The 25132-nt window shown below is 41.9% G+C and overlaps 1 protein-coding gene across 1 annotated transcript in view; it reads right to left on the bottom strand.

The window, feature by feature from the left end:
* Positions 1 to 4484: 4484 nt before the first annotated feature.
* Positions 4485 to 25132, bottom strand: part of PKD2L1 (polycystin 2 like 1, transient receptor potential cation channel) — a 32708-nt gene continuing 12060 nt past the window's right edge. The window contains exons 3-15 of the mRNA XM_067466918.1: positions 24261 to 24388; positions 22231 to 22484; positions 20544 to 20768; positions 19153 to 19381; positions 18115 to 18285; positions 17120 to 17301; positions 16043 to 16163; positions 14592 to 14690; positions 14161 to 14282; positions 13828 to 13945; positions 12021 to 12157; positions 10575 to 10674; positions 4485 to 4837 (exon numbers count right to left, since the gene is read on the bottom strand). Coding sequence (XP_067323019.1) covers positions 4622 to 4837; positions 10575 to 10674; positions 12021 to 12157; positions 13828 to 13945; positions 14161 to 14282; positions 14592 to 14690; positions 16043 to 16163; positions 17120 to 17301; positions 18115 to 18285; positions 19153 to 19381; positions 20544 to 20768; positions 22231 to 22484; positions 24261 to 24388 — 2102 coding nt within the window. The 3' untranslated portion in view covers positions 4485 to 4621. The remainder of the gene's footprint in view (positions 4838 to 10574; positions 10675 to 12020; positions 12158 to 13827; positions 13946 to 14160; positions 14283 to 14591; positions 14691 to 16042; positions 16164 to 17119; positions 17302 to 18114; positions 18286 to 19152; positions 19382 to 20543; positions 20769 to 22230; positions 22485 to 24260; positions 24389 to 25132) is intronic.

Below are 25132 nucleotides of genomic sequence, written 5' to 3'. Positions count from 1 at the left end.
GCAGTGTAGAAGGCGCCTATGTGGCTTCGAGATGGCTTCAGACGACTAGCTCATCGGATTTATGTGAGTTTTCTGGACTGTATGGCCATATTCTAGAAGCATTCTCTCCTGACGTTTCACCTGCATCAATGGCAGGCATCCTCAGAGGTTGTGAGGTCTGTTGGAAACTAGAAAAATTGGATTTAAATATCTGTGGAATGTCCAAGGTTGGTGAAAACTCTTGTCTGTTGGTGTGATGTTGCAATTGGCCACCTTGATTAGCATTTAATTGCCTAGCAGTTTCAGTGTTTGGCTTCTTACTGCCTGGGGGAATACTTTGTTGGGAGGTGATTAGCAGGTCCTGATTGTTTCTTGTCTGGAACTCCCCTGTTTTTGAGTGTTGTTCTGTATATCATTATCGTTGCATGTTTTTGAGTGCTGTTCTGTATATCTATATCATCATTGCATATTTATTTATTGTGTCATCCGCAATCATTATCATTGCATGTCTCAGCAACTGTAATGAAACTTCTCTCAATTCTAGTGCTTCTTGCCTTGGGCTGGGGAGGCAAAGGACAGTTTGCCTGCCAATGGAGCAGGGCCCTCTTGTGGCATTTGCTGGGATAGGTATATGCGTGAACTTTAAGAGCACATAATAAAAAACCCCTTGGAGGTAATATAACATGGGCATAATGGAATGTTCTGTTCGTTATTGTCCAACAGTTGAGAGGTGGGCCCTCCCTCCCTTTGCTCATGGACACCATTCTATATTGCTTACTATAGTTTACAAAGTCCGCATACTGAGTGTTACTGGGATTTGTGACCACTTGTACTTCTAGTACAAAAGTGTTAACTGTTTTCTCCTCTACCACTGGCTTGAATTTAGTAAAACATCATATTAATGTATTTATAGTAAGATTTTTCATGCTCCTTCTATCAACCCTTCTGCAGTCCTGCTCTCTCCCCCTGCTTGGGTTAAAATGTGAATAATTTAATATATTCTTTGCAATATTGATGTATATATATTTTGACTTGACTCAAAATTTAGATATGCTGGAATCACGGCCCAGGTTCAGTCTCGGATGGGAGACCGGCAATGAGTGCTAAGCAGGGCTGCCCCTGGTTTGGACTTGGATGGGAAACTGCCAATGGGCACTAAGCAGGGACGGTCCCAATTTGGATTTGGAGTGGAGGCTTCCAATGGGTGCTAAGCAGGGACAGTCCCCGTTTGGACTTGGATGGGAGACTGCCAATGGATGCTAAGCATGGACAACCCTGGTTTGGACTTGGATGGGAGATCTCCAGGCTAGCCCTCCACATCTCAGTCCCTCCCACTACGAGGCTATTTCCTAGTTTCAAAAGAAGGGCCTCAAGTGGGTCACCTCTCATAGGCTTCCTGCAACCGAGATCGTACTCTGCAGGAGATCCCATTTTGGCCTCCCTTCCTCCTTTTCTTTTGACTAGATTCAGTCACAAATCCGAATCTAATTATGCCCTTCACCTTCCCTCCCGAAGTCACAGACCTTGTCAGGCAAAAGAAAGAAAGAAAATGAAGTAGGAGACATGGAGGGAAGGAATTCAACATTGAGAACGTGTGGTGTAGTGGTTCGAATCTAAAACTGTCGATGAAGCCACTGAGTGACTTTAGCCAAGTCACACTCTCTCAGCCTCAGACAAAGGCACATCTTGAACAGAACGAGATAGTGTTGCCTTAGGGCTGCCCTAAGTCTGAAATGACTTGAAGGCACACAACAACAACAATCCTAATTTCCTGCACTCTCTATTTTTCAAATATTGTTATTACTCTTAAAGGATGAAAAGCTCCTGTTCAGTTCCGTTCCCAAAATACTCTTATTTTAAAATATTTTTCAGAATTGTTCATTAAGTTAAGCAGTATATGGCTGGCAATATTTTTGATAAAGGAACATTTTCAGTTTTGCAAGCACATGATGAATTTAAAAGATTCTCAGGATAAAAATCATAAGAAATATTTTTTTATTTATTGTGTCAGGAATGAACCAAACAGTTATATTGCATTAAAGGTAATGGTGTAAGGCAGTAGTTCTCAACCTGGGGTCCCCAGATGTTTTTGGCCTACAACTCCCAGAAATCCTAACAGCTGGTAAACTAGCTGGGATTTCTGGGAGTTGTAGGCCCAAAACATCTGGGGACCCCAGGTTGAGAACCACTGGTGTAAGGTAATGCATACAGAACTACCGGCAGCATTAATTTTTAATTAATTTGAAAAAGAAAAATCAATAAATGTAAAAATAAATTTTAAAAATGAGTTCACATGGGTAATATTAGTAACCCTATTTTTTTAACTTAAAAACAATTAAATGAAAAAATAAGCATAAGATATAGAACACAGTTACTTAGCTTAGAAGTATAGATATTCACTCTGTACTGGAAGGTGTCCAGAGGAGAGTGACCAAAATGATAAAAGGTTTGGAAACCAAACCCTATGAAAGACTTATGACCTGAGTATTTTTAGTTTTAATATTTGAAAGGACGTCACATTGCTTTTTATGATTTCCAAATATGAACAGTAACATTTAAACCAGTTTGCTTGCATCTCATTACGATTGTTTATTTGATTTATGTTTTAGAAAGAAAAGAAAGAAATCTTATTTATTTGGTCCTGTTCAGGAAAGAAAACTACCAGAGTCAAGCATATAGTGTTCATTGAAAAATACTTTAATTCTTTCAAGTTACATTATGCCTTATAATTAGAGGTATAATATTCTTACAGGAATACAGATAGCAGGTGGTCACACTGCATAGCAACAGCCACAGAGGAAGAAGCTCTTAATATTAGTGGTACACTGACCTAAAGAGACAACAATTAAACATTGTGTGATAGCAACCACTGCAAAGATATGATTTAGCAGATTATCTCTTCTAAACTATTTCCCAAACATATTTCAGATGTATATGCATTATAGTTTATGTCCAAGATGGTCTTCAGTGAACCTATATTGTATTGGAGCAGATACAAGATGTACAGAATTAATCAAAGTCCTCAAAGTATTTATTTGATTTCTATCCCACCTTTCCCCTTATGTAGGAACCACTGCCTTCACACAAAAAAGCCAATTAGGGAAACAGAGAATAGACTTTAGGTTACAGCCTCTACAGGGGCTAAGGGGGTGTCAGAAGGACACAGGTAAGTGACATGACAGGTGATGGCAGTGAATCCAACTCTTGGGTGCAATGGCTTCTGTTCTGCATAGGACTTTAGACTTCACTGAGAGAGAAGTAAAAAATCCCAAAACCAACAATGATGAAATTGAACCCATGAGAATGATCAGAGTAGCCTAGTCAAAAGCATTTAGGTAAAAATAGACAATGAAAGAAGTAGATGTGTGATAAGCCTACTACAGGCAACCAAGTCAAGAAGAGGGGGCAGAAAATGCTTTTCAAAAATAAATCTCAAAAATACAAGAATTAGTAGGTATGGAGGAATTCAATTACCCTGACATCTGTTTGGAAACTAATTCTGGTAGGCATGGGCTGGCCAAGTTTTGTGTTGTGCTTTTGAGACTTATTTTCTTTTCAAAAGGCAGAGGAATGAACATGGGGATCTGCAATCTTAACACAAAAAGGTAAATATAATTGGCATCACTGAACCTGATAGGATAAGTCTCATAATTGGAATGTAGGGGGAATGACCTATTTCTGTAAGGAGTAACGTTGTATGTCAAGGATATTTATATTTGTGGGGGAATCCTAGAAGCCAGGTTGAGAGTATCTGGGTAAAAAGGGGGTAATAAATAACAGGGACATTATTGTGGGGGATCTGCTAGAGACCTCCAAGTCAGACTGAAGACTTGGATGATGCCTTCTTAGAACAGATGGCCATACATTCAGAAAGGAGGGATGTAGTGGTGATGGGAATTTCAACAAACCTGATATCTGCCAAGAACACAGGCAGTCCCCAGGTTACAAACAAGACAGGTTCTTAAGTTAAATTTGGATAATAAAATAATAGTGTTGGAAGAGATAACAATTGCCATCCAGTCCAAATCCCTGCCATGCAGGAAAAGTACAAACAAAGCACCTCCAACAGATGGCCATCCAGCCTCTGTTTAAAAGCCACCAAAGAAGGAAGCTCCACCACAGTTTGAGGCAGTGAGTTCCACTGTTGAACATCTTTCATGGTCAGTAAGTTCTTCCTAATGTTCAGGTGAAATCTCCTTTCCTGTAGTTTGTATCCATTGTTCTGAGTCCTAGTCTCCAGGGTTCAGGACTTAGCACAATGGGTTCAAAGTTGGAACAGGTACATTTTTAAGTGTAATTCCAGCCAATTTTAAAAAGTTTTGGATAGCATCGGTAAGGGTTAAGATCCATGTGTTTGTTTTCATCTGTGCCCCTGTTCAGATGATTTCACCTCATTTTCCATCCCTGTGACAATTGAATTTTGAAAATGTTGGGTTGTGACTTGACTTCCTTGAAAATTATGCTGTTTATATGTGCATGTATATATGCGTGTGATCAGCAGAAAAATTAGCATCTGCATCTTCTTTTGGTAAAGAAAGATGGGGAAATTCCTGGCTCTTGATATAAAACTGTAGTTAAAGTCCAGGCTAGACTACATGTCATGAAATAGCGGGGAAGATAGCACTGGGATTTGTAGACTGTACTAGATGTTCATATTCGATTGTAGCTGAGCATTCTTGGGCAACTGAGAGCCTGCAAGCTCCGTCTTGGACAGGATGGGGTAGACAGCATTGCTACTCGAACTCAAAGAATTCATAGGGATGTTCTTCTCCTGTAAGAATGCTTCCAATCCATCTTCTTTCTTGTTGACATTTGCAATTTTCTGAGGGATCAGACTTTTTTCGTTGAGATGTTCAACCTGTAGGGAAGGGTGGGCAACGGTAGAGAGATTCATTCAGAACCTTAAAAAAGAAAGTGATGTTCTCCTGATATTCTAAAATCAGATCCATCGTGATGAATGGGAAACATAAAGCCTCCCACTTTTTACTATACAAGGATATCCTTTCTTCGGGTTGTTCCATATATGCAGATTACATGGGCTGAAACCAGGGAAAAAGGTAACACTGGCCAACATACATTTTGATTCCTCAAATGTTAGCCCAGTTTTGGGGTATATTTGACCTGCTGGTTCCAAAAACGGTACCTGTTTCACCCCATCAGCTTCACCCCTGATCATGTGCTATCTACCAGTCGCCATCTGTTTACCCATAGAAAATCATGATAGCCATACCTAGAAAACTAGAGCAATTTTTTTAATCAACGCACCAAATACCCCCAGAAACTGGCCAGAAAACCAAGACACTGAGACCTTTTGGTTGGGCTATGTAATTATCACTGAATACAAGACATGTATGAGCAGTGTATCTTGTTTTAATGAAGAATTGTTCTCGGTTGGAAGTTGAATAGAGCTGAATGATTTACTCCTTCCCATTTACTGTTTGATATCTGTGGATTATGTATGAGGGGTCACACACATGCACACACACACAAACCCACTTCAGTCTAGTCCTAAAACCACTTACTTTGCTTCAGTTGTGAAGAAGCTTCCTGAGAGAATTCGAGATTTAAAAGAGATCTTGGAGGTTATCAAATTAAACTTGCAGTTATAGCATTCCTAGGCTGGATCTACACTGCCTTATACACCAGGATCTGATCCCAGATTTATATGTTTTTCCTATATTATCTGACAGACTCAGCTGCTGGGGCAGCTACAGCCAGAGCCCGAGCGGGGGGAGGGGAAGCAGAGCGCCGAGGCCGTCCCATCCACGGCCGGGTGAGAGCGTTCCCTCCCGGCAGCCAGAGCCGCCGCCCATGCGGCCGCCGGAGCTGCTGGAGCCGCCTGGGAGGAGGAGGCCGCTTCCGCCGCCTCCATAAGACCGCGCCGCCGTCATTTGCGGCCTCACTACTGAGGCAGCTGTTGGAGTCAGAGGGGAGCTTGGAGAGGAGTGGCTGAGCCCCAATTGCGTTTTCCATCTCGCAAACCTCTGAGTGGCCGGAGCCGCCGAACGGCTGGACTTACCATCTGAATTGCCATCTTGGATTCCGGCGGGGCCCCGGCGTTCCCTTCTGCGACCGGGCTAAGTCTGCCACGCGTCCCTCCATTTTGGTGCCTCCCCCGCGCTTCCTCCTCCGCGCTCCATCTCTAGCGGAGGTGGAGGCCCGCACTCCCTCCTCCGCGCTCCCAACTCATCTTGCTGGGCCTGTGCTGTGTGGTGTCAATATTTTTAACATCAAACTGACACCAATTTGACAACACCATAGCTGCGGACGCACAGGACCTAACAGCCACCGGAAGATTTGTCCGCCTCATGACTCAGCGTTTTGCGGCTTTACCATCAGTGCCCTAGACTTAAGATCTAGCTAATTGTTCCACACTGCCCCCTCTGGCTGAGCCGAGTGGTGCAAGTTATATCATCTCGCAAAACTTGGAATATTGTGCTGACAGCCAGTGGAAACACAGTTATTGTCTTCATTGTACCATCTCAGTCGCTAACATCTCCATCATTTCTTCTGGACAGCCAAGAAGATCTGGGGACCTGACCATTGGCTGCCGGCTTGCTCTCCACGGGGCCAAGAAGCTGGGCTCCCACGATTTGAACTGACTGCCCTGACTGAATGATCTGGACCTATTCTTAGAGACATTAACTTTGAACTACAGAACTGGCTCCTGCACTAAGGCACTTTAGCCCGAGCACTTTACAGTCCTTCTTTAATTTTTTAATCTGCCAGAGTCCACGCCATCAACTTGTTTGGTCTAAATTATCATATCTATGATCCAATTATTACTGTAACTATAGCACTTTGTAACAAATGCACTGTCCTGCACTGTCACTTTAGAACTAAGCACACATACTGTGAACTAGCTGCACTTTACGCCTTATGTCACCACCTATGCCAATTGTGCTGCTTTTGACAATTTATCAACTACCTATACAAGTGCACCTTACGATCCTTGGCATAGGGAAAGGAACAGGATGTATTAAGGGGCGGGAAGGCCAGGACCGAGCTATGTGCAATCATAATAATATCTGTTATCAAATGCTGACAGTCGGATTAACAACAGAGGAGAATGGAGGGAACTTCCCCGGGAGCGGTGGTTCCGTGGGTGGGGGGGCCGCCATAGAGGTGGTGACAGGTAGAGGGAGATACGGGAAAGGGAGAACAAAAGATCCATTTTGGCCCAAAATTTATAACAATAAATTGGCGAACCTAAGCAGTCCCAGACATAAACAAATTCGGCCCAAAATTCATAATAGAATATTGGCAACTCCAAAGATCACTCAATTTCCATCTCAACAACTCATTCGGCCCGAAAGTAACAATGACTCATTGACAACTCCAAAATATTCTCCTGACAAGATACAACTGAGGTGCCAGGTTGGTGGCCCCTCCAGGCTAAAGGTGGTGCTGTTCAATGCCAGGTCGGTAAACGGGAAAACCTCCATTATTCAAGATCTAATCCTGGAGGAACAAGCTGACCTGGCTTGTATAACGGAGACCTGGTTGGACGAGGGGGGAGGGGTAAATCTCTCCCAACTCTGTCCGCCGGGTTATTCCGTTCAGCACCAACCGAGGCTTGGAGGGCGGGGAGGCGGAGTCGCAGTGGTCTATAAGGTTTGTATTCCCCTGATCAGGTGCCCCATCCCACAATCATCTTCTTTTGAGTGTGCCGGCTTTAGGATAGGTGACCGGGACAGGATAGGGATTCTGTTGGTGTACCGACCACCCCGCTGCACAACAGTCTCCTTACCTGAGCTAGCGGGAGTGGTCTCGGACTTGGCATTGAGCTTCCAACGGCTTATAGTCCTGGGGGACTTCAATGTCCAGGCCGAGACCTCTCTTACGGGTGCAGCTCAGGACTTCATGGCCACCATGGCAACCATGGGCCTGTCCCAATTAGTATCTGGTCCCACCCATAGTGCCGGGCACACACTGGATTTGGTCTTCTCTCAAGGATGGGGTGAAAGTGACGGTGTGGAGGAGCTGACCATCGCTCCATTGCCATGGACCGATCACCACCTGATCAGGTTTAGACTTGCTGCGCCTCCTAACCTCCGCAGGGGTGGTGGACCTATTAGAATGGTCCGCCCCAGGAGGCTTATGGAGCCAAAAGGCTTCCTGACGGCTCTTGGGGAATTTTCCACCTTCTTGGCTGGCGACTCTGTCGATGTCTTGGTCTCTCGCTGGGATAGGGAAATGACCAGGGCAATCGACACAATCGCTCCGGAACGCCCCCTCTCGAGTAACCGAGCTAAACCAGATCCTTGGTTTACCGAGGAGCTGGCAGCGATGAAGCGAAAGAAGAGGAGGCTAGAGTGCGTGTGGCGCCGGAACCCCACTAACCCTGCCCAAACACACCTGAATGCCTTCCTAAGGTCCTATGGTGTGGCAATAGCGGCGGCACAGAAAACATTTCTTGCCGCCAACATTGCATCTGCGAAGAACCGTCCAGCTGAGCTGTTCCGAGTTGTCAGGGGTCTGTTAAATCCGCCGAAAAGCGAGGCCCCTGATGACTCGGTAGCTCGCTGTGAAGCATTTGCTCGATTCTTCGCGGATAAAATTGGGCGGATTCGGTCGGGCTTTGACGCCACATTAACGGCAGTCTCTGAGGATGTGGCGAGAGCATCTGCTTGTCCAGTTTTGTTGGATTCATTTCAATTGGTTCAGCTTGAGGATGTGGACAGGATTCCTTGGAGAGGTACGACCCACCACATGCATCCTAGACCCCTGCCCTTCCTGGCTGATCAAGGAAGCCAGAGGGGGTTTGGCAGGGTGGGTGAAGGTGATGGCTAATACCTCCTTACAGAAAGGAGAGTTTCCAGCGAGCTTAAAGCAAGCTATTATAAAACCGCTGTTGAAGAAACCATCACTGGATCCCACCCAATTCGACAACTATCGGCCAGTTTCCAATCTCCCCTATTTGGGCAAAGTCATGGAACGTGTGGTGGCGACACAACTCCAGGGGTTTCTGGTAGACACTGATTATCTAGATCCGGCACAGTCTGGCTTTAGGCCGGGACATGGTACTGAGACAGCCTTGGTCGCCTTGGTAGATGATCTGCGCAGGGAACTAGACAGGGGGAGTGTGTCCCTGTTAGTTCTGCTGGACCTCTCAGCGGCCTTCGATACCGTCGATCACGGTATCCTTCTGGGACGCCTCATGGATATGGGGCTCGGGGGCACTGCTCTGCGGTGGCTCCGATCCTTCCTTGAGGGTCGGTCTCAGAAGGTGTCATTGGGTGACACCTGTTCGGCCCCACAACCGTTGTTGTGTGGAGTCCCACAGGGTTCAATTCTGTCCCCGATGTTATTCAACATCTACATGAAGCCGTTAGGGGAGATCATTCGGAGTTTCGGAATGAGATGTTATCTCTACGCAGATGATGTCCAAATCTGTCACTCCTTCCCACCTGTCACTAAGGAGGCTGTCCAGACCTTGAATCGGTGCTTGGCTGCTGTGTCGGACTGGATGAGAGCTAACAAATTGAAGTTGAATCCAGACAAGACAGAGGTCCTACTGGTCAATCGTAAGGCCGAACAGGGTATAGGGTTACAGCCTGTGTTAGACGGGGTTACACTCCCCCTGAAGACGCAGGTTCGCAGCTTGGGAGTGATCCTGGACTCATCGCTGAGCCTGGAACCCCAGGTCTCAGCGGTGGCCGGGAGAGCTTTCGCACAATTAAAACTTGTGCGCCAGCTGCGCCCGTACCTTGGGAAGTCGGATCTGGCCACGGTGGTCCACGCTCTTGTCACATCCCGGCTGGATTACTGCAACGCACTCTACGTGGGGTTGCCCTTGAAGACTGCTCGGAAACTTCAACTAGTCCAACGGGAGGCAGCCAGATTGCTCACTGGAGCGGCATACAGGGAGCATACCACCCCCCTGTTATGCCAGCTCCACTGGCTGCCGATCCAATTCCGAGTACAATTCAAGGTGCTGGTTTTGACCTATAAAATCCTATACGGTTCCGGCCCAGTGTACTTGTCCGATCGGATCTCCCTCTACACACCACCTCGGAGTTTAAGATCCTCTGGGGAGGCCCTGCTCTCGACCCTGCCTTTATCACAAGTGAGACTGGTGGGGACGAGGGGCAGGGCCTTCTCAGTGGTGGCCCCCCGCCTGTGGAACTCACTCCCCGGGGAGATTAGAACAGCGCCCTCCCTTCTCTCATTCAGGAAACAGCTGAAAACTTGGATGTGGGACCAGGCTTTCGGAAACTCTGGCAGCTAAAAAGAAGGACCATAATGAAGGGCAAATATTGTAGGAACCTATTTTAACCTATTGGACCTACGGAACGCGAAACACTGACCATGATGTTTTTAACCTGTTAATTATTTAATTACTGTTTTTATATCTGTATGTATTTGTATAAGGGCATCGAATTGTGCCTTCTTTGTAAGCCGCCCTGAGTCCCCCCTCGGGGGTGAGAAGGGCGGGGTATAAGTAGCAGAAATAAATAAATAAATAAATAAATAAATATAATCCAGTTGAAAGATGATAATCTGGGATCAGATCTTGGGATACAGGGCAATGTAGATCCAGCCCTAGCTTACCTAGCATTAAATAGCTTGTGCACTGGGTCTTTGTTCCTTACTTTGCTTCTCTCTGTGCCCTCTAGTTTAACAACCAAGGCTTCTGTTTTGGATATGAGGCCGCCAATGGAATGCTCCAAGTGCTGTACCCGCTGTGAGAGTCTGTGGAAAAATGAAAGATGAATCTTAGAAAGCCTCCTTCATTTTATAACATTAGCTACTAGGTAAATAAATTCCCTGGATCAACTTGTCTGCTTCTATATACCTATCATGTGGCTCTGGTAAAAGGAGTGGTCCAGATCAGGACTTCCTCAACTTTTCCACTCGCAATATCTTTTTGTTTGAGAAATTTTTATGTGACCCCAGATATATGGGTATATAAAAGAGATATACAAATCAAATATTCACTGATCATAAAATGTAAAGGAATGTATTTTAAAACAATTCCTTAATATACATATTTTGCCATTGATTAAAATTTAAAAGCAAAATTGTCTACTAATCAGTTGGATGTGCTTGTTTATTTTTACACAAAGAATTACATCTTGGTGGAATATTTGAAACTGCAGGACGTAGAGCATCTTCGGTGTTTTTCAGAGCTGATCGACATTTTGATTTTATAATTGTCAATGCTGAGAACACCATTTCACATAAATGTGTAGGACAAAATGACAGAAGTCTGTTCAAGGTCTATGAAAGCTTCTGCCAACTTCTTTCTCTCGGTCTCAAAAGTGCGACAAGATCACTTTGCATACTAATTAACAAGTTAATACTTTATTTGAATTTTTAAAGTTTCTACTGCCTGCACGAGTTAAAGATGACCTGTTGAGACTAGTTAAGAAGAGACTGATCCAAAGCAGTTGCTTCAAAAGAACCTGCAGCCCATGCCGCAAAGGAATGGTCTATACCAGCAAAATAATCCAGCTGCAATTTAGAGTATTCTGCCCTGAAGCTGCCCCACACTGATATTGAACTGATGACCACAGTATTGATGACCAAATTGAGATCTGGCCCCTTTTCTTACCTTCTCCTCTGCAGAAGAAAACTGCAGGTTTTGCGATTAATTTTTGTCTTTTTTAAAAAAACTTCAAGATCAATTAAAGAACTTCCCTTTTCAGCAGGACTCTAGGTCGTTTTTAAATTATATGGCAGGATATAAGGTAAAGGTTTCCCCTTGACATTAAGTCTAGTCGTGCCTGACTCGGGGGGGGGGGGGGTGCTCATTTCAATTTCTAAGCCGAAGAGCTGGCATTGTCCATAGACGCCTCCAGGGTCATGTCGCTGGCATGGAGTGCCGTTACCTTCCAGCCAGAGCAGTACCTATTGATTTAATCACATTTGCATGTTTTTGAACTGCTAGGTTGGCAGAAGCTGGGACTAGCAACGAGAGCTCCCCCTGCTCCCCAGGATATACGTTTTATGAAGTAACCTTATTTAGGAATTTATCTATTTATATCTTTAGTTTGATACATTGTTGACCATTAGTAACATAAAATAGAACTATATACCTTTGAAATTCTTTCTCAGATACCAAACTAGATTTATTTGCTTGATTGTTTTTTGCATCTGCAAAGGCAAGGGAGTCTTCGAAACCATTGTCGCCAAAGGATTTCCCCAGATTCTCTATTTCTTCATTCAGAGCGACCTGGAAAACAAAGCGTAGTCAATGATTTTGTCCTGTTGGGACATTTATAATGCAGACCATATTCACAGGTCGGTATGCCCCAGTTCTTAGTGAATGCTATTTCACCAAATCATTACAAGGAGAAATACCATTTTGCTTTTCACTGAATGGTTGTCCCTCTACATTTGCAGTTTTGTCTTTTGTGGATTTGATAATTTATGGAATTTATTAAAATGTTTGGTCTAGAATTTACCTAGAAAGATGTTCTCTTTCTAGGTAAAAAAAAATCTTTATTCACTGTTTTTCACTTTCATGGGAAGTTGAGTTGAGTTTCAAGAAAAACGTGTTACTATATCTTAAGGAATGTGATGTAAAAGATGAATCAAACTTTTATTTCGCCATTTGGATATTAGAATAGAGTAAAATTCCATGAAAAAGATTGAACCTAAACATTAGGAATATTTTTTTCTGTAAGTGCTATTCAGCAGTGGAATAAATAGCCTCAGGGAGTAGCAGACTCTCCATCTTTGGAGGACTTTAAATGGGACTTTGAGGTTGAACGGGCATCTTTCAGGGTGCTTTAGTTCTTGCATGGCAGCAATGGTGGCCTTTGTAGCTTTTTCCAAGTCTGTCTATCTATATATTTATCACGGTCAATGACCAGCACTAAAAAATGTACAACTGTTAGAAAAGGAACATATACAATTAGGTTTTAAGAAACACTGTCAAAAGTAAAGTTAAAACCCAGTATTGAATATGATAGTTAAAACGGTATTAAACCTTTATATGCTAAAATGACAATGTTAAAAACTGAAATAATTTGCCTACAGACATAACCTGTTGGAGGTGGATGAAAAATTACAGTTAAAAAGAATGGTCCAGACATTTTCATAAATAATGCAATAGTGGTGATAATGAGGTACTGAAATAAACAATTGTAAGGCTGTCATAAACCTTGAAAGGGCCAGTTTAGCATCATAATCTGGCCATGGTAAACTAATACTGTATATATTGATCAGCCAAGTTGCTACTTGCTAGTGTGAAAGTAAAAAGATACATCTTTCAGGAAAGTTCTATTGAATGCAGAGCCTTTTTAAAAGGCGATTTCACACTGAATGCAAAACTGCAACAAAACTCAATGTATCTACGAAACCATCACTTGTGTTCCAATTTCTGTCAATAGACTGAAATCTATGATTGTGTCCCAAATTTGGTGTCTCCCATTCCAGTCTTTTCTTGAAATTTCTTTGTCATTCCCCCTTTTCTTGTTATACTTTTTTTGCTTTGCAGCCTGGAACCTGGCCTTTTTGGTGCTCCAGTGAGCATCACAATGGCATCATGAAACTCTTGAATGTAATGAAATCTTCTCAACTATGAACTATCCCATCTACTTTGCTGTGCCTACTTGTTTGGAATTTTTCTCTTGAGTTTCCTAGTTCTTCTCAGGTGCAACATATCCTTCAGGACAGAAAAAAGGATTCTAACACTACTAGCTGCCATTCATCCACCCACATGTCATGTACAACAATTTTATTCAGTCTTAATGCCCTTTTGCCTACAATTTTCTCTTCCCATCCCCCAATGTCTCAAAGTTAAAAGTACTGCCTTCGTTGCGATGATGCAAGATGGCCTCAAAATGTTGCAGTATGGCAATATAACCATATACCAAATTCCTTCCTTTTCAACCTTACCCTTTTCTCCTCCAAATCATTCCGCATCCTCTTCTGCTCCTCTTCATCAAGAATCTGGTTGCCATCTTTATCAAACTTTGCAAATGCTGCTGTGATTTCATGCTCAGCATGACCAAGCCTTAAAAAGAAAGGGTAAAAGTAGTGAGTGAGGTGCAAAATGGTTTGGCAACAATCTGTTAGATTCTAAATGAAAGGACTGGCAAAATGATTTGGGATTTTTCTCTGTAAGATATATGATGGTCTCTAGCATTTAAAAAAGCTTTGATGGTAGATGGTAGACGGGAGTGTGATGAAAAGTTTGGAGAGCTCATTGCACCCTCTGAAGCTACTTACTTTCTCAAACTGTTCTTGAAATCCTCAAATTCTAGTTCCTTGGTCCCTTTCTGTAAAGCTTTCTGTACATCAGAGATACGGTCCTTGTTCAGCTTCAGCTTCATCAGTGTTCTGTTATAACCCTACAACGAAAGGATGCAAAGAAAAACAGGTTGGTTTGGAAATCATCCAGATTATTTTCCAACTTTTAAAAATACAAGTCATCTTATTTGCAAGGGGCAGCACGTGTCAAGTTGTGAGGCAAATTCCTAGAGCTACTCATCTTTATCCAAATCATTTTCCCCTCTACCAGACTCTTTGGATGACAAGATCATCATGCCCTTTCCCCACTAATTTTCCTCTAAGCCTTGAGAAACAAGTTAACTCAATGAACAAATCTTTCCAAATATAATCAACAATATGGAAAAAATGTTTTAAATGAATAAAAGAACCTGTTTCAAGATGTCTGACAGCTGCAGTTCATTTTTCTGGTTTGAAAGTTCCTCTTTGACTTCAGAATAGGTGTCATTGATGATAGCTAGGAACATGTTCTGTGGAAAGAAAAGACAGGATCCAGTAAACCCAGCCACATGTAACTGTTATTGCTGTGAAGAAAAGCTTTGATACTTTATTTTCTTTGTAAGGAATCGAAACTTTCAGTATTTGTTAATGTTATGTTGAAGCCCCTCTTTTGATGTGGGCAGTCCAATTATTCTTGGATGAACTTTTGCTTGTTTGCAACTCCCAGAATTTACATGACACCAAACTTTTTTCTAGATGTAGCAGAACAGAGACTTCTTCAGAAATCCTGACTCCTTGAAAAAGGCTAGGGGAGTGGCAGAAGGTGAGCTGATTTAAGGGAAGTACTTTACTGCTACTGACACAGTTTCAATTGTACTGTCCTTTGTCTCGGACACTACATGGCCATTTTTCCCCCGTGTCAGGAGTGATTTGAGAAACAGCAAGTCGCTTCTGGTGTGAGGGAATTGGCCATCTGCAAGGACAGGTGCCCAGGGGACACCTGGATGTTTTGATGTTTTACCATCCTTGTGGGAGGCTTCTCTCATTTCCCCAAATGGGAAGCTGGAGCTGACAGAGGCAGCTTATCTGTACTCTCCCCAGATTCAAACCTCCAACCTGTTGGTCCTCAGTCCTGCTGGCACAAGGGTTTAATCTATTGCGCCAACAGGGGCTCTTATCACATGGCCATAAAAAGGGGGAATGGCCTCTGCTTACACTGAGATCCCTCCAGAACTACTCACCTTTTTATCTGGGATTTAAAAACAATGAGGGAAATAGCAGTACACAAATGTTCAGGAAGGCAAGGCTAGGAGCATGGAATAATGAGTGAAAAACAATGAAGCTGAGCCATTCAACCATTCCTTGGTTGAATGAGAAGCCTACAGACAAGTAAAAAAAGGAAATGAAGGATGAAAGATAATGGGGGAGATGTGTTTTGTAGGGTTTTGAGAAAGTGAAAACTAGAAGCTTGTACTGAATCCTAAAAGGAATACACAGGCAATAGATGGTGGAAATTGGAGTACCATAATCCAAAATAGGTCAAAAGGATAATCTAAGCAGCAGAACGTTGAATAGAAACTAGATGACTAAAATGAGATAATGGAAGCCCAGTCAAAAAATAAATACAGAAAGGTGTGTGTGTGTTTCTGCCCTCCCTGGTTTTTTTGTTTTTGTTTTAAATGCCCAGCAACTAGAGTTCTGATCACTTTAATAGATATTTACATATCTCTTGTGATCAAAATCATCCTATTGTTTTCTTGGGATTTCAAGTAAGTAGGACAAATTAATTGAAGAAACAATTTTGGATCCTCTTATGCAATGTTAACCTAAATCAAGCCATCTTTGTAAATAGGAAATAATTTAGAAAAACCCAACAACTTACCAATAGTACAAAGAAGACAAAGAAGACATAGGTGACAAAATAGATAGGCCCCAAGATCCTGTTCGCATTGTCAATAGCATTGTAGTCAAAATCGCCAAGAATGATTCGAAACTGGGTGAAGCTGGACAACAAAGTGAGTGAAATTGGGTGGCTCATAGGAAAATAATTGAGCAAAGATTACAAGTGGTAAAGGATGAACAAGCTGAACTCTGGATTGCACTATATTATTTTGTTTCATAGTGTAATGCTGTTTTAAGGCTTGCAAGTATGACATACATTTCAGAAGAGAGAAAGCATGTTGCTTTCTTTTGGTCCTCCCCCCTGATATTTCCTCACTGTACTTTTAAGAGTTTAGATCTTAGGCTAGTTGAGAGGCCCAAATATAGGCTGGGTACACATTTACATAACTGCACAGAATACGCTAATAATATATATGTTTAAATGAAACTTTAAGACACTTATTGCACTTTAAATAAAAATACAGTACTATGCATTCTACAGCATTCACTAGAACTAATAATCTACTGAAAAGATGGAGGTATGGGGTGAGAGAGAAAGGCTCGGAGAAGGAAGTCAAATTACTCACTGGTCGGGGAGGCAAAAGAAGTGGATACTTTAGCATCTTTCTGCTCCTAGTGACTAATTGCTGTTTCTGCATGACTACTGCAGAAACAGTGATCCCAGTTACCCTGTGTGAGTGTATGTGTGTGTCCATGCACATGTGTGTGTCCATGCACACAAGTTGATGTGCACTTTGTAATGACAACCATAAAATATATCTGCATGGCAAAGTGACATTTACCATTTTCTCTTTTGTGCTTGTCTTTTAATGTTTCAGCACTAATTAAGGGTTCTGTAGATTGTGATTTCATGCAACAGGAACCATACATAGAAGTATAATTGTAGACATAAGCATAAGGTCATTTAATCCAGTTTTCTGTTCAGTTGATTCTCTGACTCTACACACACAGCTACCTGTAGAGTGAAGCTTCAGCATATTACAAACAGTATGGATGACATAGTACTAAACTTTAAAAAAGAGAAGCAAATGAAGTGAGAAAAGGGGAATATACTCACATGCATTTAACGAATGTGCTGAAGTTTTCCACTTGAGTCCCAAAAAGAAGATATCCCAATTGTGCATATGCAAAGAAGACAATGAAGAACATGATGGCAAATCCCAGAATGTCTTTGGCACAACGGGCTAATGTAGAAGAGAGTTGTGTCATTGTTTTGTTAAAGCTAATGTATTTAAAAATCTGAATTGGGAAAAATGGAGAAAAAGATAGGTGAAAGTTAAGGCACACAAACTAAAGATACCATTGATGACCAAATAATGTTTATACTACTTTAGTAGATGAATGGTTACCATCTTTATCTCAATCCGTGGGGATAAGCCTAGTGCTAAGTTTAGATATGAGACACAAACTGATATCCTGGGCAGTCTGCATGATTGATGGATTATAGGGCCAGTGCAGGCTGTAATGCTTTCTGGTGATTCCCTGGATACCTGTACCATATTTTTTTTATTTTTCCGAGTCCCAGGGAGCACAGGATGGCTGCCCAGACACCTGCAGCTGGTTCTGCATATGAACTGTGGGTGTCTTCAGGTGAAAGCCCAACTCCTGGTGAAGGATTCAGACTTTCCCCCAAGTTATTTTAACCTGGGATAGAGCCACATTAAATGCTTTTTCCTCTTGTGTTCTTTGTGTTTCATGAACTGATCTACCCTCACATCAATCTAAATGGCCTGTGTAGATATGCCCTGAGATGATGGCAGTATCTGACTGTTCTGCTAGCACTCCCTCTAACTGGTTATCAACACACTAGTCTCTTCCTTTAAAATGTTACTTTACTCAACTGTCACTCTCTTTCAACTTTTCCTTTTACAATTTGATTAGCTCTGTATATCTCCTCTGGTTTTTCCTCTTGTTTTCCTGGTTTTGCTGACTTTTCAACTTCCCACATTTCTCCCCTCCTTAGTGGAAGAAACCTCTTAGTTCTGAAATGATGACTAGATCTAAAAAGCAATCTGAATAGCAAGAAGAGCTAAGTGGAATCCAGCAAGGTACCTTGATCCAAGCAAAAAATAAGTTAACTGCATTCATATTGTTGTACTGGGTTTGCCAGAAAGCCAGGAACTCAAAATCTGCATAGATGCTGGGGTTTCTCAGCAGCTGCCCCATCAACCGATTGACTTCAATGGTGCGAAAGATGTGGAATCCAATAGCTACAATAGAAAGCTGATAAAAGAAGAACAATTCAAAGGATACTTACAGTATTTATTGCATTTATATGCTACCTTTCTCCCAGAGTGGGATCCAAGGTGGCTTCCAAAACAATTAACATTTCAAATAAAATTCTCAAAACAATTAAAAGAGGGCAAAATGTGTCCAAAGACACCAAGGCAGATATCCATGTGGATATTGCATAGGTGAGCCATACCCTGGAGCTATATCACATGAACTCTAGAAGCCATCCAATGTTTTGGGATTTGCTGTCATCAGTATAATGCACCATTTTCTTTCTCCTCATCTGATTCCAAGGATGCTATTTTTGTACTAAACCAATATCTGCTGTCAGTAATGGTGAGACAAGAGTTTGAATCTTTTCTAAAACATGGGAATCCACTGGATTATTCCAAGTAAGTTACACTCTTTCAGCCTCAGAGGAAGGCAACGGTAAATTTAAGAATAAATCTTGCCAGGAAAAAAACCAAACAGTAACGGTAACAGTGTCCTGGGAGTTTCCTTTTACACATTACAGAAAGGCAAATTCCTCTCAGGAGGAATTTACCATCTAAACTCAACAAACAAAAAGGAAAAACATTGGTAGCATAACTAAATAGGAAGAGTATGCATTTTTTTTCATTTGCAAACATTCAGTTTTAGTTAATAACAAGGTAACATCCTTCCCCTCTCCCCAGTGCTTTGGAAATAAATCTGAATATAAATTCCAACATATGTGCATATTTCATTATTAAACGTCTGTAGTGATTTAGCTCCCTTACTAACAAACAAATGCTTTCAGTTTTGGTCTTTGTTGTTCTATTCTTTGGCCACTCCACTTATTCCTTTTACTTTTCTAGTAATAATTCCAAGAACTCTCACCAGTATGACGACTATATCCAGGATATTCCAGATACTGGTGAAGTACTGTAGCCTGTGAATGTGTAGCTCCAACATCTCTTCCACAATGTAGTAGAAGATGAAGACACAGAAGACTATCTCACAAGAAACAACGAAGAAATCCCAAGTGCTGACATACCGGAGGAGCTTTACTGTTCGGATCTGCCAGGAGGGGATGGCACCACCTGTGGCTGGAAATTCAACCAACAGCCTAGGAAGAAGGGAATGTATGGATAAAGGTTGTTGCTCTTGATGTGCATCATGGTTGGATCATTAATCAATAAATGTATGTACCATGTTTTCACCCACCTGCTCTGCCACTGAGAACCTTAGATTGTGCTTGGTTTGGTTCCTCCCCTGTGGCCTTGCTGCCCAGGGAGACCCCATGGAGGCACATGACTCTGACGGCTTCACCTGCAGGTTCACTGGAACACACAGGCCCCCTCACCATGACAAGGCGACAATCCATGGAGGTTACTCACATACCAATAGGTAGATCCCACTCAACACACACAAAACTTGATTGCTAATTGCAGCCTTTAAACCTGTTAAACACACACTCGGTCTTTTCTGCCACCCTGGACATTCCACAAGGATATATACTCCACTTGCTTTACTACCATGAGATCCTCTGAAGATGCCAGCCACAGATGCAAGTGAAACATCAGGAGAAAATGCTGGTAGAACACAACAATGCAGCCTGGAAACCACACAACATCCCATTTAAGACATATCTGCCAAAGTTAACCGAGAACATTCCTTTCTGTGAAAGCTCTTTAGATATTTATAGAGTGTATTCACGTCAGTTCTCTCTTCAACAGGATGCCCAGATTCTTCAACCTTTCATAGTATGTTTTGTTCTTCATACCCTCGACTTTATTGCTCTCCTCTGAACCTGCACCTGCTTTAGCCCATTCTTCTTAAAGGTGGAATTGTTTAATGTATTGTCAAAAGTTTTCATGACTGGGATCACTGGGTTGCTTTGAGTATTTGCGCTGTATGGCCATGTTCCAGCAGAGAATTTTGTTGGAACATGGCCATACAGCCCAAAAACTCACAGTGGAAATGTCTATTTGAAGAAATTCCTTTGTTTTAAAGATCTTGCTGATGTCATGCTTTCTAGAGAAAACTGAGGAGAGATGCAGCTGTCTGCATCCTTCAGGATAAGGTATAATTGTCAATGTTGCCAACATCTCTGCTAACCAAAACGTATGCTGCTTCAAGCTTACTGTTAACACGTCATAGCTCTGAATTAAGTAATTTCATAAAAATATTATGTGTAATGATGTGAGGAGAAATAAGGAATAATATTCAGATAGCAATGGGCAAAAGAGGGGAGAAGATCTAGCATTGTCAGTTGAAATGTCACCTACCTGAGAACGCAGAAAAGATTGATGTTGGCATTGTACACAGAGAAATCAACAAAAACCGCACGAGTTCCCCGATCCAGCCATAGGTTTTCTTTCAACACTTGAAGACTTTCAGCACTCTCCACCCGGGACATTTTGAGATCAATGTAATAGCCTCCTCCACTATAAGTTGTTAATTTGCCCCAGTGAGAGGAGCCGTCAAGTTCTTTTTCTGTGTGATACTCCCACCTGTACAGTGAAAGCATTACAGAAAGTACTCATGAGTGGGGAAAAGAAACAAACAATCAATTTCAAGAAGAAAGTGGGCTTGCCAATTGTCCTGACAGGCAAAGAGATCCAACAAAATGGTTCTTGTAGCAACAAAATATATTACATGACATATTTCTTAGAATACTTGGAAACAGAATAATGTCGCCCTTCTTCCTAATGTCAGAATAAAACAGGGCTGCTTAAATAAATTTCAACGGAATCATGATAATACAGAAGTTATCCCCCTCATCTCTACCTCTTGTCCTTCCAAAAAAGTCTGCCTGACTTAAAATTGATTTCCAACCCATCCATTTCTCCCACTCAATCCTCTTTGGCATGAGGAGCAGAAGTAACATGAGTTAAAATATGACTGAGGCATTCCAGGGGCAGTGTGGGAAAGAGAGTGACAGAACTGTGCTGTTGACAGGAGCCTGTAGTATGCATGTTTGGGAGGGGGATTGTGACATTTGCAGTTTTTCCTTTTTTTGTGGTAGTCCTGCAACCCTAACCACTGTGAATGTGTTTGCTTCCTATGATCTTGCTTAGACATAGTAGTAACTTCCTGAATAGGCTTTTGTAATGTATTCTACGCATTTTTTAAAAATTAACGATAGCTTAGAAGTTGCAGCTAGTGCAAAATGCAACAGCAGGATTACTGGATGGAATACCATATAGAGATCCAATGACACCAGTCGTAAAGGAAGTGCCCTTATTGCTAATGCTTTCTGCTCAGAATCTGAGGTGCAGGTGAGCGATGATGCCACCCATATCCCTAAGCACTTTGAACTTTAATTCCTAAAGGAACACCTCTCCCACCTGGAAGTTTGTGGCTTCCATTACAGTGGGCAGTGAATCCACCCCAGGCTTTGGATCAAACTTTAAAACACTACCCATGGTACTGTTTTTGAGACAGAAATCACATTAGAAAACTTCTTCAAAGTACATAGACTAAGTACAGTGGATTCCCTGCTCCAGTAACATGGGGCCAGCAGCTGTCAATCATAGAATCATAGAATCAAAGAGTTGGAAGAGACCTCATGGGCCATCCAGTCCAACCCCCTGCCAAGAAGCAGGAATATTGCATTCAAATCACCCCTGACAGATGGCCATCCAGCCTCTGTTTAAAAGCTTCCAAAGAAGGACTTTCCCTATGTATCCATATCCAAAGTTTGGGAGCTGGGTACCTTTAAATATTACTATTTTTCCCATTTGCTTATCTCAAACTTGATACCCTGCTGCAGTCATATGAGGCATAATAGGCAACTTTTAGGAACAGAATCTTCATTGGGAATATATTTTGGAGACCTCTTAATCAACCAATTAACTATAAGACAAAATGGTATCTGCTAGCATACAAGGAGTAGAGTATTAAGTTGCCTTCCAAAAGCCTTCAGAACTGTAGCCTGGTTATTTATAGATATGGATTTTATGGTCCACTTACGCGGTTCCATTCAAGAGTCCAAAGGGAGATCTATCTTCTTTTTCTTCACTGTATACATCGTAACAGCCAGATATGTCTTCCTTAAAATCATCATGCACCACACATGAGTTGTTCTGGACCTTCAGCTGGCGCATTCGTGGCACACCAAGCAGCAAGTTCTCATAGTAGATATAGGATTGAGTGTTCTGGCCCAGGGATTTATTGTTATACCATTTGGCCCAATACAGGCTGTCCAACAACGGACCTTGTGCATACTAGGGAGAGAGGCAGAAAGGGAGAAAAGATGCATGCCATTCAAGACAGTTCTATTCAGAGTAGTGATCTGATGCCAGTCTGTGAGCCATCAACTGCTGGTCCCCCATAAAGGAAACAGTGGAAACCCATGGGCACAAATGTAAGAGTTGCTGGCATATTGGGGGAAAACAGCTGGTCTCCTACATCAGAAGCCCTGATTCAAGACAGTTATATTACACAACTACCTGTACCTGCCACGCGTTGCTGTGACCAACCTACCCTCCCTCTTTCTCTCCTTTTTCTCTCTCCTTCCTTCTTTCCTTCTCTTTCCTTCCTTCCTTTCTTTTTTCCTTCCTTCACTCCTTCCTTCCTTCTCTTCCTCTTCCCTTCCTTACCCCTTTTTCTTTCCCTTCCTCTTTCTCCCCTTTCTTCCTTCTCTATCTATTCTTGGACTGCAACTCCCAGCAGTCCTCCTGATAAATTTATCTACCTACCTCTATCTTATCTATCTAGAGAGTTTCTGGGAGCTGCAGTCCAGGAATAGGAAATTGGAAATATGCAAGAACTGGGATGGTCTCAAAGAAATCCAAGGAGAAGAAAGCTGGCAGTTTGAAAGCAATGCATTTGGATCACCCTCCTCTCCTAAAAAGCCTGGTTTAGGGGATTCTGGGAGCTGTAGTCATGAAGAAAGTGTGGATATATTATTGTGTGTTTTGTTTGCCAGGGAAGTCATTTTTGCACATGCGCTATAGCATCTTTTTACTTTTTTGGCTTTTTAAGTCCCTTATGCTATGTTTTTCAATGTTTTTATGAGTGATGGTCACTTGTTGGCCTGATAGATACCCAAATTTGGTGTCAATTTTTCCAGTGGTTTTTGCATTACGTTAATTCCACAAATGAACATTACATTTTTATTTATATAGATATGGAGAGGACACCTCTCTCACATGGCTAAATATGAGGTGCTGTGGAACATGAGTTTCATAGGTAGTAAGAGTCCCCTTGCATAATATATGCCTTAGGGTGGGAATGATAAAGTCACAGCAACTTAAATTCTTGGTTTGTATGGGAGGTAGGAGCATATGAGAGCTACAGCGAACAAAAAGGAGGGCTTTTGTGTGTGAACGATAAGTTTAAACTCTCGTGTGAACTAATCACTAATGCATGAGGCATGGATTATATATATATATATATTCCACAATTCATTACACTGCACACAATTGTAATAGTACTCCATAGGCCCATTCAATCAAAGAAAGTAAACTCTGCACAAATAGAAAAATAAGCAAATCAATTTTGGGTTGTAAGCACTAAATCAGTGGTCCTCAAACTATGGTCCGGGGGCCGGATATGGCCCTCCAAGGTCATTTACCCGGCCCTTGCTCAGGATAAACCTAAGTCTGAAATAACTTGAAAGCATACAACAACAATCGTATCTCATCAGCCAAAAGCAGGCCCACACTTCCCATTGAAATACTAATAAGTTTATATTTGTTAAAATTGTACTTAATTTTAATTATTGTATTGTTTTTAAGTGTTTTTTGCACTACAGATAAGATATGTGCAGTGTGCATAGGAATTCATTCATGCTTTTTTCAAATTATAAACAGAGGGAGTGTGACCTGGCCCTCTGTTTAAAAAGTTTGTGGATCCCTGCACTAGATAGTAACTATCCAGCCAGATTTAAAATAGCCAGGTGAAGGATGTTTGTGTTATGTCAGTAAGACCAATGGGTTTTTTTAACCTACGTACCTTGAAACAGGAAACACATTATATTGAAAACTTGTTTTACTCACTCCCCAAAAGTCAGCCATGCTTCCAATGGACTCGAAGGATCCACTAGTATCTGAAGAACTTTGCAAGAAGAGGTCAGACATCACTTTAGTGTAGTAATAGGCATTTGAACTTGTCATTCCATAAGTCACTATGTAAGAAGAAGAAGAAGAAAAACCAAGATTACAGCTTTAAAAGCTTGAGATTTATTTTACACCACAGACTAACCTGAAATACTATATACTCATGCAAAAATCTAGAAAATTTAGTCAAAAATTGACCCCCCAAAACCTGGCTCAACTTGTTCACAAGTCAATGTAAATAAACACTGTAGTTTAACTTTTATTAAAAAAAATCACCCTCTTTTCTTAGTAGAAAGGTGAGAATTACCCAAAAGAAGCATTGACTCCCCAGTACTTTCTCCACTTCAATGCTGCTTCTGGTCATTTTTAAATGTCTGGTCATGAGATGGCATGAGACAGCACTGGCTCTTTTTTGTTTCTGTGGGATCAGCCTCTACTTTAACCACAGTTTGAAAAAAAGGATTTCTGCTGCCCTGAGTATCAATTGGCCTAGGTTGTAGCAGGCTAGGATGTGTAGGCTGGTTGGCTGGAATACACTGTCTGTTGTTTCCGATTGGCTTCCAGGTTTGAAGGATTTGTAGCTTGGTGAGGCACCAGCACTATTTGGCATAAATGGCTAAAGATTGATAAAACTACAACTCCCATGATCCCATTGCATTGAGCCATGACTTAATGCTATGTATTTTGTGTGTTTGCACTACTGTGTGCTTTTTGTAAGACGCTCCGAGCCCTTCAGAGAGATGGTGGCAGATACAAATAAAGTTTATTTATTATGACAGTTAAAGTGGCGTTGAACAGCATTCATTCTGCAA

Source organism: Anolis sagrei, chromosome 3 (genome assembly GCF_037176765.1).
Source record: "Anolis sagrei isolate rAnoSag1 chromosome 3, rAnoSag1.mat, whole genome shotgun sequence".
In the NCBI taxonomy this organism is placed as follows: Eukaryota; Metazoa; Chordata; class Lepidosauria; order Squamata; family Dactyloidae; genus Anolis; species Anolis sagrei.
The sequence above is the reverse complement of the archived record's forward strand: the minus strand, read 5'-3'. Positions and strand labels throughout refer to the sequence as shown.